The following is a 16,816-nucleotide window of genomic DNA, read 5'->3' on the forward strand; positions in this document are numbered from 1 at the left end:
GAAAAATATAAAAAATAAAACAAGTAAAAAACCCTGTTCTAACAGCTCTGAAAAGTTATGACTGTTAAATTGCTAAGAGAAACAAAGGCAACAATGACAGAACACAAAAGATATAAATCTTATGATCCTATAAAGTGCATCAAGTTAATTGCCATACAAATAAGAAATTAATAATCCTTCACTGTAATTTATATTGTCATAAACAACAAATGGCCCTAACTCTTTTCAAAAGGGAGAAGTAATTTCCAGATGGAAAGAAAGTTTGTGCCAATATCACTTTTATAAACAACATGGAAATTGCTCAGCAATTGCTTTCTGGCCTCACTGCTGCAGCTTCTTCATGTACCCACTTCCTACAGTTAAACAGTCTTAAGTGATTTAGAAAGACTTTATATTAGAAAAGATAAAAAAAACCCATTATGCTATTTTTGTCAGCCTGGTGTTTTTCTTTTATGAAACAGGTGAAAAATGCAGCGGCCAATGTACTCAGGGAAACATGGTTAATTTATAAAAGTACAAAGCTGGTTAAAAAGGTAGACCATGCAAAAGTAAGAAAACATCAACGAAAATTCTTGCAAGCTATTCATCAGTAAGTACAATTTTACCTTGTTTTTCCTGTCTGAGCATTGTCTCTCTCCCCTTCCCTCTTGTTCCCTTTTCCTTATTCTCTCTTTTTCTCATTCTGACTCATTTTCTCTCATCCCTCTTCTGGATCTCTTCCTCTCTCAGCCCCACCTCGTTCCCTTCCATACTCTCTCACTACCTTTTAGTGTCTCTTTCTTGCTACATGTCTGTCTCTCCATCTCCCCCACCTCTCTTTCCCTCTCTAAGTTTCTTTCTGTCACAATAGATCTCTCTCTCTCTTATTCTGTCATACTCTGTATTGTTCTGTCTTTTCACTCCTTTTTCTTTCTCCCTCTTCCTCCCCCCTCCCTCTTTATCCCTCTCAATCTCTCATATGCCCCTGTTGTTGTCTTTCCCCTTTCCTGGTTTTCTCTCTGTCTCTTTCTCTTGCTTGCTTTCCCCCTTTTATTCTGTTTCACTTTTTCTCTCTCTCTCCCTCCCCACCCCCCCATGTTTCTTTCTGACAAAACTGCGAGCACTCCCCTCTTTTACAGTCTTGCGTTCTGTCTCTTGGTGTCTCTCAGTATCTTTTTGTCTCTCTTCCCCCCCTTTTTCCCTCTCACCACCCTTGCTCTCTTCTCCTTTTCTTTCTCTTGCACACACTCTTCGTTCTCTTTGTGCACTCTTCCTCTTCTGCACACATTCTCCTTCCCTCACACATGCACTCTCTCCCTTCCTAGAATTGTGCTCTTGAGTTTGCATTTTCTCTTTCTTTCAGAGTAAGACAAAGTTTTACTGTAGTATCTATTTAGAAAAGAAAATACTCTGGTCATGTGCAGCACAGGGTAATGTCAAATTGTTGAGAGTGTTTGTAAGAGTTTTCTAAGCCACAGTGAGCTAAAATTGTACAGTGATTCAGTTTCACTTCCTTGGACTACATGAGAGAAATAAAAAGACTTTTGTCCCCAGCAGCTACAGACTCATCATAAGGAATATGCAGGACTCATGCTGCTATTTGTCTGTTCTATTTGAGATGCCTATACAGCTCTTTTGTATCACCTGTGAAATGGGTTTTTCATGACATTCTGGGGAGAGGTAGATTGATAAAGATTAATTTTAAATGGATGTTTTGATAATTTCTAAGCATGGATCTGTGTGTGACTGGGGCTGTGAGGAGATCTGGGGGTAGCATCCAGCTGACTCACCTACATTCCTGATAGAAGATATGAACTATTCTACAAACCTTAATTACTGTATAATATTTAGCAAACTTTCAGGGTTAAATGGTACTGTGCTCTTTTAGAAAAACTTAAGGCAAAAGAGTCTACAAAAGCTGAGGCATTTTTTGGTAGATAAAAAGGGGATTTTATTAGTTCTGTCATCCTGCTTAGCTTAAAGGATTTGGGAGGAATGGCAGGGGTTGTGGGATAGGTGGCATGTCCTATATGTCCTTTACTGGACTTGAATCCCTGAGTGCAAAGGTTACTCCATAACATTTAAACCTTGTTATTTATTTTCTCTGTGTGCATGCATATACATTTGTGCATGAAAAGAGGAATCTAAATTTAAAAGCATGGGAGGTTTGATCCACAGCTTTATATATAATTTAACCCTGAAGAGCTTCACAAGTTGTAAAGTGGTGTTCTGCACCTATCTTAAAAATTCATGGGGGGGAGGTGTGTGAAGGTGGCACCAGTCATATTTTCCTAGCCATGCCAGACAAGCTTTGAGTATCTATGTTAATATTATATTTCTCTCTTGTCCTTTAGCACTTTGCTACCTATTTCAAAACTTGTTGTATTTAAGCAAGAAAATTGGATAATTTTCTCAGTATGCTGAGAAATGGACCATGGATAGAAACATTGTTCTAGCAGTCTTCTTTCTTCCAGCTGCAGAAGAGTACTGTGTGCAATTTGTTTTCTCTCCCCTTGCATCTTTGAACTTTTCTCAAGGAAACATAGGACCTCTTGGTTGCAAATGGCTCTCTTTTGTCTTTCTGGATTCCTAAGTTTTTTATTGTTTCCCCTGCCTCACCTTCCCAATCATTGGGCTGGAGACAGGAATAAAAGGTGTGAAGTTTCAAGGCCAATTTTATTCAAGAAATCAGAGTATATAATGATAACAGCCTCAAACTCGCAATCACATCCCTCAGAAGTCTAAAAATATTGCCTGTGATTTCTCTCTTCAGCTGATGTCAGCCTTTTTTTCTTTCTCATGCACACTTAATAAGAGGAAGATGAAATCAGTAGTAAGACATTTTATATATTGCAAAAAGAAAAAATCGGCAGGGGATAGTTAATGGGAAGGTGTACCTATTGTGCTCATTTGGTTGTTTTAGTGTATTTTACAGTTTGTCTTCTGTTTTGTCTCTTATTTCAACAAAATGAAAACAGAGCTCGGAAGTAAGTTGTATGAGTTGTTCCTCCCTAAATTTGCAGAATTTACTACAGTTTGCATGCAAAAAAAGAGAGTCTTTATTTGTGAACTTCAGTGGTCTGATTGCTGCCATGGACACACAATCCAGAATCATAATCTTTTGCTGTGATAAGTGAAGTACATAATTAAAAAAATGTTTCATATTTCCTTGTAATAAATTTAAGTACAAACACCTGCCATTTTAATTTTAATTTGGCTGCTGCAGCTAAAGACTTACCGCTACCTAGAGATGTGTTTTCCAGTCTGTGCCATATATATATATAAATGAGAACCCACTTATACTTCAGAGATAAATTGCTTATTTTTTAAAATCACATCTAAAAATCACTCGTGTAGTAGTTAATCTGAAAAACATTGAGTTTGATTCAGGGAACACCTAGGAAAGGTCAATTGCATATCTTTCACAGTATGTGCATCACTAATTAATAATAATGCAGTTATCTAAGCATTAAAGAGAAAATGTACCCCTCATTCTTTCATATTTTATAGAGCAGTCCAATTTAAATAGTGCATTGGAAACATCTGTCTCATGTAAGTTTTAAATGTAAGCATATTTAAATTCACAAATATTCAGAGTGGTAAGAAAATTAAATGTATCCACAAGTATGTTGGTTATTTGGCTGCTGGTCAGATGGAAGATCTGTTTAAATGTAATGAGAAACTCACTTATCACTGTATTTCCATCAGGTTAAAACAACTGCTAATTCAATCCATTTCTGACAGAGCAGGGCTAATACCTGTATCTAGTCATGTGGGCATGGGAAGATTCTTGATTAGTCACAACATTAATGACAAAAATAATTTTTGTTTCTTCCTATATCTACTTATAACAACACTGACGCTTTGAGGAACATGTTGGCTTTCATATAGTCTGGGTAAATTATGTCCCCTTTTGAATGCAACTTTACCCATGGCAAACAATAGTCTCAAGGACATGACATTTCTCTGCATTTTTTCTTTTGCGGTGTTGAAGACGCATGTTTCTCATTGTACTAGACACATGACCAATTCTGACTTTATACAAAGCACTTGAGGCATTGTCCATGCAGTTATCTGCTCTTGTAAGTTTTACGCATGCTTTTAAAAAGTCCTAAGATGACCACACAGGTGCACATGTGCACACACAAAAATCTGACTTAAAATTCCACTTTTTAGATTAAGAAGTGTAAAAATGGAACAAAGGAAACTGAATGATCAAGCCAACACTTTGGTGGACCTGGCAAAGGTTAGTGGGCAATTATTGTTGCTTTGAATCAACATTTACCCTGTCCAAATGAAGAGCTCATAAGTGAAAATGTTATGAACTATACATGCAAATATTGTTAACAACTTTGTTAATTCTAGAAAATGCAAACATATTTGCTTTGGGTTAACAATTATTAAGTGAAACATCTCGTTTATGGCTCTGATCAAGGTTTGAATGTATCTTTTCTTTTTTGAACATTTGGAAAATATTTCATAACTGAAGGGCTGATCCTGAGAGAAGCTGAAGCAGACTGCAGTAACCATGGCAAAAGCTTAGGTTGAACTTTGACTAGGAAATGTTTGTGTAGTCCTGTATAATAAAGAGGTGTGCCAGTTTGGTCAAATTTAGAAATATATCCTCTCAGAAAAGGCACAACCACCCCTCCCCCACCAGGTTCAGGAAAAAATAAATTTTCCTCGAAGGAAAGTGAAAGAGATAAAAACTATTTATTTAACAAACACACGGGAAAAGAATAATAATGCTAAATAATAAAACCCCTCGCCCAGCTGAGAGAAACCTGGAAAAATTTCAGAGTCCTTCCATAGATCTCTCTCTCCCCCTCCTTGGAGCTGGGACAGGGTGGTGGGTTCACCTCCAGGGCCAATGCCTCAGTGGAAAGTCCTCCCAATGTATCCTGATGTTGAAACCGTCCAGCAGAGAGAAAAAGGAAAAAAACGAAGTCCCAGGAAAACAAAAGTTCAACTCTCTGAAGGAAAAAGAGCTGAGGAAAAAAAACTGCCAAAAGGTGGCTGGAAAGAAAAGCAAGCTGGGTGCTTCCCTTCCTTCTCACTCTCCTGCCACAGCTGAAAAAAAAGTCTCTATCTCTGTGTGACCTTGAACAAGCTGCAAACTGCTTTGAAAAAGTTTTGCTCAGTTTTTCCTCCCCCCTCTCAGGCTCAGTTTAAAGGCATAGAAAGGCACAAAAATTAATTTCTGGGCATAGGGCAGCGATATGGGATACACATCATAAAGTCACCCTAAGACAAAAGGTTTCTTGTCAGACTATGCTGTGAGGGACTATAGTTCACTGGCCTTCAGACGGAACTTAGGAGTTGTGGTTTTTCATTTCTGTTCTCTTATGAAGCAGTGACTTTAGACAAATAACTAAGGTCTGTATTTGTTCCAAGTTTTATAATGAATAATATCTGCCCACTTGGCTGATATAAGGATTTGTTATTCTTTTTTAAAGCTATTTGAGATCAACTAAAAGAGACTATTAAATTGCACACACACACACATGATAAGGTGATAAGGAAGAAACAGATACATATAGTATAATAAACAGAGGTGGTTTCTCTTCCATGGTAGCCACTCTGTATTTTTAATTTCCATACCCTTCCATTTTCCCACACTCATTCCTTCCCAAATCACCTAGACTCCTCCCTTTCCTGGCCTTCCCTAAATATCCTGAGTCCTGTGCAATCCCAAAATACTCTTCCCCTGCCTCCTATCACGTCCCATACCCCAAGGCAGCAACACCCCTCAGTCGAAAACATGTTCCAACATTGACTCATCCTCATGAGTTTCACATAAGGGCATTGGGGCTGAGGGTCTCCTCAGAGAACTCTGTAAGAGGCCTGGACAGGGAGTTCCTTCCTCTGAATCCTTAATCTGGGTTCCTACATGCCTTTGCAGGACCCAGCAAGCAGGCATGCAGCAGCATGGTGACCACCTGGCAGAAAGCCATGTCCTCTGTTTCTTCTGAGCTTCTAGCACCCAGTATAAGTTCAACCAATGCAGTCACACAGACAGAGCTCCTGTCAAAGCATGTGACCACACAAGCTTCAGATTATGGGGTGTGTACAAGGATATTCCTGGAAATAAAGGGTGATGGTAAATGCCTGTGGGAAGTGTGACCAGGTAGATTAACTGCTCTGCCTGGTGGCCCAGCTTCAGGAGGAGGTGGGCAGACTGAGGAGTCCAAGGAGATTAGCCAAGCTGTGCTCTGCCATCTCTGGTACACAGAAGTCAACTCAGCGTGGTGACTATGGAGGTAGGTCCAAGATCTGTTCTGTACCAGGAGGAAGAAAGCATTACAAGGGATAGGGAGGGGTGGAGGCAAGTTACTGCATGGAGCTCTAAGAGGAACCCCTCCTTACCCTTTCAGCTACCTTTGCAAAATAAGTATGAGAACCTGGCTATTGTAGATGAAGTGCATAATGAGATAGGAGTAACCTATGCAAGCACTCTCACCAAGATCAGGTCAACCAACCCACAAGACCTGCATTAAGAGCACTGCTGAGAAAAAAACAATGGCAAGTTATGGTCATTGGTGACTCCTGAGTAGAACAGAAGCACTGATTTGCAGAATCAATGCTCTTTTCAGGGAAGTTTGCTGCCTCCCTGGGGCCTGAATCAGGGATATCACCAGACAACTGAAGGACTTAGCATAGCTTTTGGCCTATTACTCAGTCTGGTTCTTTCGTGTTGCAACAAAAAGTCCAAGGTCAATCAAAAGAGATTTCAGGGTCCTGGAAAGAGTTCTAAAAGATTCAGGGGCACAGGTAGTGTTTTCCTCGATCCCTCCAGTAATGGGGAGAGACTTTGGAAAAAATAGACAAACCCAAAATACCAATACCTGTGACTTTGCATTTGTGGACAGTGAAATTGTAAGGGAACAATTGTATCAGCTGAATGTTCATAAATCCACGGGCCCTGCTGGGATGGATCCTGGAGTACTGAAGGAGCTAGCAGAAGTTATGGCAGGATCCATCTCGATCATCTACCCAAGATCTTGGGAGTCTGGGGAGGTCCCTGATGAATGGAAGCTAGCCAATGTTATTCCAGTTTTCAAAAAGGGTGTGAGGGAAGACACTGGAAACTACAGACCTGTTAGTCTACCCTCAGTACCTAGAAAAATTATGGAGAAGATCATACTGGGTACCATTGAAAGGCATTTAAAGGACAATGTAATCATCAGGCACAGTCAACATGGGTTCACAAAGGGAAAGTCACGTTTAACTAGTGATAAGGTCATCCGCCTAGTGGATGAAGGGAAGGCAAGTGATGTAGTTTTTCTGGACTGTTTACTAGTGGTATTCCTCAGGGCTCAATTCTAGGGCCAGTTCTATCAATGATCTGAATGCAGGAGCTGAATGCACCATTAGCAACTTTGCTGATAATACCAAACTGGGAGGTGCTGTTGAATCTTTTGAGGGATGAGAGACCTTGCAGATGGATCTAGATTGGAGGATTGGGCAGTCATCAATGGCATGACATTTAACAAGACCAAATGATGGATTCTGCACCTGGGATGGAGTAACACTGGGCACAATTATAAATTGGGAGAGGAGTGTCTTGAGAGCAGCGCTGCAGAAAGGGATCATAGAATCATAGAATATGCTGATTTGGAAGGGACCCTCAAAGATCATTGAGTCCAACTGGCCCTGCACAGCACCATCCCCAAGAGTCACACCATGTGCCTGAGAGTATTGTCCAAACACTTCTTGAACTCTGTCAGGCTTGGTGCAGTAACCACTTCCCTGGGGAGCCTGTTCAAGTGCCCAACCACCCTCTGGGGGAAGAACCTTTTCCTGATGTTGAAACTAAACCTCACCTGACTCAGCTTCTTGCCATTTCCTTGAGTCCTGTCACTGGCCATGAGAGTGAAGAGATCCGTATCCCCCCCCCACCGCTTCCCCTCATGAGGAAGTTGTAGACGGTGATGAGGTCTCCCCTCAGTCTCTGCTTCTCCAGGCTGAACAGGTCAAGTGCCCTCAGCTGTTCCTCATATGGTTTCCCCTCAAGGCCCTTCACCATCCTTGTTGCCCTCCTTTGGATACTCTCTAATAGCTTTGTATCTTTCTTATATTGTGGTGCCCAAAACTGCCTCCAGGATTCAAGGTGAGACTGCACCAGTGCAGAGCAGAGCGGGACAATCCCCTCCCTTGCCTGGCTGGCGATGCTGTGCCTGATGCACCCCAGGACACAGCTATCCCTCCTGGCTGATGCCTTAAGAGGCCTTCTAGAAACAGAGAGTAGACAGGGGTAAGGGAATAAAAGAGGTATTTATTTGAAAGGCCTTCAAAGGTACACCCTGGGGAGCCTGAAGCTATTCTCAAAATGGACCCCAAGCTGGACCACAGGTCATGAGTTCTTCACTCTTTTATAGGTTTGGTTCATTTGCATATCAGAGTTAATTCTCTAATTAAAGCTTCAGTTTTCCCCTCAGCTTACCCCTCCCCTTAGTGGCTCTTTAGTTTATACTTTTGGTCTAGGACAGTCTTGGTGTCCTTGGAAAGCAAGCCCAGAGAGGCTTTGTTATATCTACCTAGCATGAGAGCAGAAATTAACAGGCTACAAGAAACTTTCAGAGTTACACACTAAGCAGTACAGAATCTGAAAAATATAAAAGTTAAAACCTAAGGCATCATGGCTGCCAGGGCACACTGCTGACTCATATTCAACTTGCCATCGACCAGGACCCCCAGGTCCCTTTCCGCAGCACTGCTCTCCAGCCTCTCATTCCCTACTCTATACACACAACCAGGGTTGTCCTGTCCCAGATATAGAATCTGGCACTTGCCCTTGTTAAATTTCATAGAGTTCATAAACTTTATACCGTTGGATCTGGGGGTGCTGGTTGACAGCAGGCTCAGTATGAGTCAGCAGTGAGCCCTGGCAGCCAAGAGGGCAAACTGAATCCTGGGGTGCATTAAACACAGCATAACCAGCCAGTAAAAAGAGGTGATTATCCCACTGTATTCAGCGTTGGTGCAGCCTCACCTTGAGAACTGTGTGCAGTTCTGAGCCCCACAATTTAAGAAGGATATGAAGTTACTTGGTGTTGGAGACTGAAATGTTATAATTTATGACTTAAACGTCTTCATGAAGGACTTTTGCCTATTATAGCAAAACTGTACAAAAGCTGCAGAGAAAACCACCACACCCTAAGGCCCTGGATCAAGCTTAGCACCTTCGGGCTGGAGACCACAGTCCCAGGGCTATCAGCTGCTAGGCTCAAACAGACCCTCACACCAAAGGGTGGTGGGGAGGAGAGGTTTTGGGTGTGTAGTAAAAAGCCTCTGGTCAGAGGCAGTGAATGCCCATCCTCTGCTGTGCAAAGGAGCCCAGCTGCAGGGGCCCCTTCACCCCAGGAAAAGCCGCGTCCATGTGAAGGACAGCAGAGGGGCTGTCGTGGCCTATCAAAGGTCCCCCCCAAAGGGGTCCCCAGACCCTGCACCAGAGCACTGCAACATGATGCAACAGATCCACAATGTTGCAAGGGACAGTGTCAAACTTGGCCTCCCCGTGGGAGGCATGTGGGCGTTCCCACCTGGCGCAAACATATATTAATCCATGAGATTCTAAACTTTTCAGCAGTGGGTGGCGGGGGACCCTCACTGCAGTGGTACCGTCCCGTGGCTAGCACTTGTCCTGGTACCATGCAAACTGCTTCTTGCTCTGAGTGGGACAGATGGAGTTCGATTGCAGCGCATGGGGGAACAGGCAAATCCCCGGTTCAGGTTCGCCTCGCACCCCGATGGCTGATGCGCGCCGAAGAGGTAGGGAAAAGCGGAGGGCCTCTTGTGGGAGAAGAGAGTTTATTCCAGGGCAAGAGCCCATGAGGACAGAGAGAGCGAGAACACAGCCAGGCAAGGCAGTTTATACCCCGACAAGCAGGCGTGGAAAACACACAGTAACCAATGAAACATCAGCTAGGGGGTGTTACCGGGGCAGGGAGAAGAGATTACAGCCAATGGATGAAGGGGTAGGCGGGGAGGAGTAACATGGACTAATCAGATGCTCAATAATTTAGAGCTTGCCCTGGATCACTCTGGGAAAGCAGCTGGATATGGGGGAAGGGAGATATGCAGCTGAAAGGTAAGGCACAGATTTATGTATTTTTCCCAGCCTTATGAATGCTCAGGGCTTTTGGGGCTGGCCCTGGGGATGGTCATGGTTCACTGCAACACCTCACCACCAAGAAGACCATATGGAGGGGAGCAATGAGACGTCATTGGGACCCTCGGAAGGGTGATATGTTTCTACCTAACCCCTTTCACTCCCTTCCTTCCTTCCTCTCCTTCTTTCTTTCTTTCTCTCTTTCTTTCTGTGCCGGCTTGGCCAAATTTAGAAATACATCCTCTGAGAGAAGGCAGGCTACAACCACCCTTCCCCCACCAGGTTCGGGAAAAAATAAATTTTCCTCGAAGGAAAGTGAAAGAGATAAAAACTATTTATTTAACAAACACACGGGGAAAGGATAATAATGCCAAATAATAAAATCTCTCACTGTGGAGAAAAACTTGGGAAAGTGTTAGAGTCCTCCCTTTGGTCTCCCTGGAGCTGGGACTTGGCCCAGGGCCAGGGCCTCTGTGCTTGGTGGAAAGTCCTCCCAATGTGTTCTGATATTGAAGCAGTCCAGCAGGAAAGGGAAAAAATCTGAAATTCCAGGGAAAAAAACCTCAACTCTCTGTCTCGCTCCGGAGAAAAAGAAGCTGAAAAACTGGCCAAAAGCTGACTGGAAAGCAGCAAGCCGGGTGCTTCCTCGCTTCCCTGCTGCAGCTGAAAAAAACAGTATCTATCTCTGTGTGACCTTGAACAAGCTGTAAACTGCTTTGAAAAAGTTTTGCTTAGGTTTTCCTTCCCCCTCTCAGGCTCAGTTTAAAGGCATAGAAAGGCACAAAATTAATTCCTGGGCATAGGGCAGCGATATGGAATACACATCATAAAGTCACCCCAAGACATTCTACCCCTTATCCCATATTGTTGGCTCAAAGCCCAAACTAATATATTCTAACTCTACACACACATCAATACATACACATATATATACATACAGCTACGTACAAGCAGTGACAGTGACACTCAGCAAGCAGTGGTATACAGGCATTTTGCATTACAGATGGTTTTCACCCAACAATCAGATCTCCCTGTGGTACACAACGTGATGTTCCATCTTTCTGCATTACCCACCAGGTACAACCAGGTCTGTGAGCAAAAACAACCCCACGGATGGGTTTGTCTGTACTCGAAGCAGAATTAACCCAAACAGTCTTTCCTAACAGATTTCTGACATGCACTACTGGAACCTTATCTCCGTCTACTGTATGCAGGGATTCAGATTGGGCTGGACCAGTTCTATTGGTGGAACCTTGGGTGTTAACTAACCAGGTGGCCTTTGCCAGATGCTGTTCCCAATTTTTGAAAGTTCCCCCACCCCGTGCCTTCAAGGTGGTTTTCAACAATCCATTGCACCATTCCACTTTGCCTGCAGCTGGTGCATGGTAAGGGATATGGTACACCCACTCAATGCCACGTTCCCTAGCCCAAGTGTTAATAAGGCTATTCTTGAAATGAGTCCCATTGTCAGATTCAATTCTCTCAGGGGTACCATGCCTCCAAAGGACTTGCTTTTCGAGACCCAAGATGGTGTTCTGGGCAATAGCATGAGGCACAGGGTAGGTCTCACACCATCCTGTGGTGGCTTCCACCTTTGTGAGCACATAGCACTTGCCTTGGCGTGTTTGAGGCAGTGTGATGTAATCAATCTGCCAGGCCTCCCCATACTTGTATTTGGACCACCGCCCACCATACCACAGGGGTTTCACCCGCTTAGCTTGTTTGATTGCAACGCATGTCTCACAATCATGGATCACCTGGGAGATACTGTCCATGGTTAGATCCCCCCCTCGGTCTTATGCCCACTTATAGGTGGCATCTCTGCCTTGATGACCTGAGGCATCATGGGCCCATAGAGCTAGGAACAACTCTCCCTTGTGTTTCCAATCTAAGTCTACCTGTGACACTTCTATCTTTGCAGCCTGATCTACCTGCTTGTTGTTTTGGTGTTCCTCATTAGCCCTACTCTTGCGGACATGAGCATCTACATGGCGGACTTTCACAACCGGCTTTCTTACTTGAGCAGCGATGTTTTTCCACTCTTCAGCAGCCCAGATTGGTTTTCCCCTACGCTGCCAATTAGCTTTTTCCCACTTTTCCAGCCATCCCCATAGATCATTGGCTACCATCCATGAATCAGTGTAGATGTATAGCTTTGGCCACTTCTCTCTTTCAGCAATGTCCAGAGCTAGTTGAACAGCTTTGAGTTCAGCGAGTTGGCTTGATCCACCTTCTCCTTCAGTAGCCTCTACAACCCGTCGTGTGGGACTCCATACAGCTGCTTTCCACTTTCGTTTCATCCCTAAGATTCGACAAGAACGGTCAGTGAAAAGACGGTAGCGTGTGTCTTCTGATGGCAGTTGGTTGTACGTTGGAGCTTCTTCAGCACGTGTCACTTGTTCTTCTTCATCTGTGAGACCAAAGTTTTCACTTTCAGGCCAGTTTGTGATTATTTCCAAAATCCCAGAGCGATTCAGTTTTCCGATACAGGCGGGCTGTGTGATGAGAGCAATCCATTTGCTCCATGTGGCACTGGTGGTGTGGTGGGTAGAGGGAACCTCTGCTTTGAACATCCACCCCAGCACCGGTAGTCTGGGTGCCAGGAGGAGTTGTGCTTCAGTAACGATTACCTCTGAGGCGGCTTGGATTCCTTCATAGGCTGCCAAGATTTCCTTCTCTGTGGGAGTGTAGTTGGCTTCAGACCCTCTGTAGCTTCCGCTCCAAAATCCCAGTGGTCGACCTCAAGTCTCACCAGGCACTTTCTGCCAAAGGCTCCAGGACAGACCATGGCTCACGGCTGCAGAGTAGAGCACATTCTTTACTTCTGGTCCTGTCCTGACTGAGCCAAGGGGTGATTAGCAAGACCCACTCACCGTTCAACAGTCCCATCTGGCCTGTGCACAAATCAGAAGGAGAATGGAGATTGACAGTGGACTATCGTGCCTTGAATGAAGTGACTCCATCATTGAGCGCTGCAGTGCCGTACATGTTGGAGCTCCAGTGCGAGCTGGAGTCCAAAGCAGCGAAGTGGTATGTCACTATTGACATTGCCAATGCATTTTTCTCCATTCTTTTGGCACCCGAGTGTAGGCCTGAGTTTGCCTTCACCTGGAGGGGCATGCAGTACACCTGGAATCGATTGCCCCAGGGGTGGAAGCACAGTCCTATTATCTGCCATGGACTGATCCTGATCGCACTAGGAAAGGGTGAGGCTCCAGAACATCTGCAGTACATTGATGACATCATTGTGTGGGGGAACACCACAACCGAAGTGTTTGAGAAAGGAGAGAAAATCATCCAAATTCTCCTGGAAGCTGGTTTTGCCATCAAGTAGAGCGAAGTCAAGGGACCTGCTCTTTTTCTCTCTTTCTCTCTCTCTCTCTCTCTCTTTCTCTCTCTATTTCTCTCCCTTTTTCCCTCTTAAAATATATCACTTTTTTTGGTACCAACATCTAACCTCATTTGGTTTTAATGAAGTTTTGCGGTATATTTTGAACCTTTCTAGGTTCAATCCGTTTTATTCACAGACTTAGTTTTCTTTGCTCTTCTGTATTTAAACTGGTTTGTAACAGTTGGATGCATCCAAAGGAGGGCAAGTTGGTAAAAGGCATGTCCTGTGAGGAGCAGCTAAGGACACTGGTGTTGTCTAGTTTGGAGAGAAGGGGGATGAGTGGTGACCTCTACAGTTTCCTGAGGAGAGCAAATGGAGAGGGAGTTGCTGATCTCTTCTCCCTGGTATCCAATGACAGGATGGATGGGAATAGTTGAAAGCTGCATCAGAAGAGGTTCAGAGTGGACATTAAGAAGCGTTTCATTACTGAAAGGGTGGTCAAACACTGGAACAGGCTTCTTAGAGAAAGTAGTTGGTGCCTGTGGATGCTAAAAGGCAGGAGCAGAGGAATTTTCCAGCTGCTGAAGCATTTGTGAAGTTTTTCCTTTCTCATGCTTTAGCTGAGAAACAGAGAAAGACGGTTTGGTAAACTATCCACAGGTGCAGGATGTTGTGAGAACAATGGAATTGTTTTCAGTCTTGTGAGAATAATATTTTGAAATGGGTGGTTATACCCCTCAGCCACTCACTGTGGTGGGTGGCTAGCCAAGGGGCCAATCATGTAATTTCTCTTTTGCAATCCATGCTATAAAAGATGGGGTTTTGGCATTAAAGGGGTTGGCTTCAACCATCTTCTCTGACCTGAAGTTATGTTGTTTTTTGCCGTCCCTGCGCAACAGCAATAGGTGCCCATGCCTGTCAGTGTTTAAGATGCATTTGGACAATGCCCTTAATAGCATGCTTTAACTTTTGGTCAGCCCTGAAGTGGTCAGGAAATACGACAAGATGATTGTTGTAGGTCCTTTCCAACGGAACTATTCTATTTGATTCAATTCTATTCTGCCTCTGTGCTCGTGGAGATGGGCCGGTTATGGACTGCTGGCTCCTTTTATGGGCCTGAGAGTAGCCAGTATTATTCAGATCCCCCACCCATCACTGTCTGTCTCTGCTCATTTGTGGGTGTGCAGATTAGAATTTTATCACATAACCTAACACACACTACTTGCCTGTTGTTAAATGTTGCGTTTTAAAAAAACATAAAACAATAACAAGATTTGCAGTGCTGAGCTGAGAGCATTCCATGCTTCACATTAGACTGCAATATATAACAGTTATTTTATATGAACTTAATTTGAATCTTCATTAGAAATATTTATACACTTTTCCCAAGGGTTTCTCATACGAATGTCTTCAGGCACCTCAAAACCCAGATCAATTTAAAGTGCAACATCAAAGCAAACTTTCAGTGTTTGTTCCTCTTTTGTAGTAGAGAAACACCTGACAACTTCACTTACTGAAAATACATTTCACTCTGCTTCTGGCAACTGATAAGGACTTTTCAGATATTATTAAGTGTAGATTTGTTTTCTTTCAACAATTATGCTATCATCTTGATACAGGACAGAGAAAATGCATTATAGACACTTATCTGATATTGCTGTGCTTTAAACTTCCGGTAGTCATTCAATTAATGTTTCATTCCTTTATAATGGATTATAAACTTCAGTCAGTTTATATACTGAATTATGACCAGTTATTTTAAATTTTGATTATGTCTAATCTGAAGTCTCAATCTACAAGAGGGAGAAATCCAGTCATTAGTTTTAGTAATTTCCCTGCATTAATTATAAAAGAAACAAATGGAAGTCAAATAGAAACTTACAGACTTTATGAATTAACATACTTCAGATTTCATTTCTACTAAGCATTATGACATTTTAAAGTTTACCCGATTGACTTTCTGTTACCAAACACCATTTTGCAGAGGACAGATAGATAGGGGAAGGTAGAAGTAGAGGAACGTACACTTGTTTTTACTCCTTGCTCTACATTTCAAAAACAATCCACTCAACTACTCTTATTACAACAGGTTCAAGCACAGTATAAGGAGAAAACAAGATAATTGTTTTCTATTTAAAAGTATGAAGGTGTTTAAAAATCAGAGGAAAAGGAAAAAAGTGAAGGGTGCATCACCGTGCTTTGAAAGCTTTGTTCTCCTTGTGGCCTTACACAACTAATCCTATTCACAAATCTTATGATGGTGAATTTCTAAGCATCTAAACTTCTAAAAGGGTCAGGCGTTTCATCAAATTCAATAAGAGCTTGACATTTAAAATGCAACTCACAATATCAATGTTACATTTCTGCTCAACAAATTTATCACCAGTAGGGTCTGTCATACATCTGCAAGTAAAATTATTTCAAAAGACTAGATCTTGTTAGAATACTCATATCTTCTTTTTGTGAAATGCAAAAGCATTTAAGATAAGAAACCTTGTTGAGTTGCACTGCATGTTACAATATCTGTAAGATGTCTCTAAACCTTTTTTACATCCTTCTACTTTCAGACTCAAAACATCATGTATGACATGATTTCTGACTTAAATGAAAGAAGTGAAGATTTTGAGAAGAGAATTGTTACTCTGGAGACTAAACTGGAAACTCTAATTGGCAGCATTCAAGCTCTCCCTGAACTGATTAGCCAGACAATCAGCCAACAACCAAAGGATCTCCTTGAGGCTCAGATACAAAATTATAAACATGTTGCCTACAGTGCTGAGCGATCATGGTCTTTGTCAAGAAGAAGGAGATCCTCCTCCACAATACCACCAACTTCATCAGAAAGTAGCTAGAAGAGAATAAGTTAATCACCTTTTGCCATCATATGGTCAATATTTTAGCTTTTATTGTAAAACCCTATGGTTCTAATCAGTGTTATCTGGGTTCTGCTGTCAGAATCCTGGAAACCTAGACACAATATTAAAGGCCAAAATGAGTGAAAACTGTTTTCCCCCTCTCCTCTCAGATGCACAGTGAATGCAGTAATCATTGCTATATTAAAGTGTTTCTCCTGTAATTTTGCTAACTATATTAATGCACTTCAAACAAAATTTTTCCCACAGTATATAATAATAACAATGTAAAGGGTTATTTCTGCACAGATTTGTTTGCTTACTTGGACTTTAACAGTTAAAAAAAAAGCAAGTGATCAAAAGACTTAATTCTAAAACTTTAAGTAGCAAAATTCAAGTGTAATTATACTCTAGGTATGAAAATGGATACTCTAAACTTTGCACTGGAGGGGGGAAAAATAAAAATCAAACAAAAAAATTTTAAAAATTAATGTTCATCTAAAAGTGTGCTTTGTATGTATAGTCACTTTAAAAGGTCACTGA

General features: G+C 42.4%; 1 protein-coding gene across 1 annotated transcript in view; it reads left to right on the forward strand.

The window, feature by feature from the left end:
* LOC309584595 (small conductance calcium-activated potassium channel protein 2-like) overlaps positions 1 to 16,273 on the forward strand; it is a gene marked incomplete at both ends in the record, with an annotated part of 214,820 nt that extends 198,547 nt beyond the window's left edge. The window contains 3 exons of the mRNA XM_082300689.1: positions 462 to 589; positions 4,156 to 4,225; positions 15,989 to 16,273. Coding sequence (XP_082156815.1) covers positions 462 to 589; positions 4,156 to 4,225; positions 15,989 to 16,273 — 483 coding nt within the window. The remainder of the gene's footprint in view (positions 1 to 461; positions 590 to 4,155; positions 4,226 to 15,988) is intronic.
* Between the last annotated feature and the right edge of the window lie 543 nt (positions 16,274 to 16,816).

The sequence above is a fragment of the Coloeus monedula genome (assembly GCF_965178545.1).
Source record: "Coloeus monedula genome assembly, chromosome: W".
NCBI lineage: Eukaryota > Metazoa > Chordata > Aves > Passeriformes > Corvidae > Coloeus > Coloeus monedula.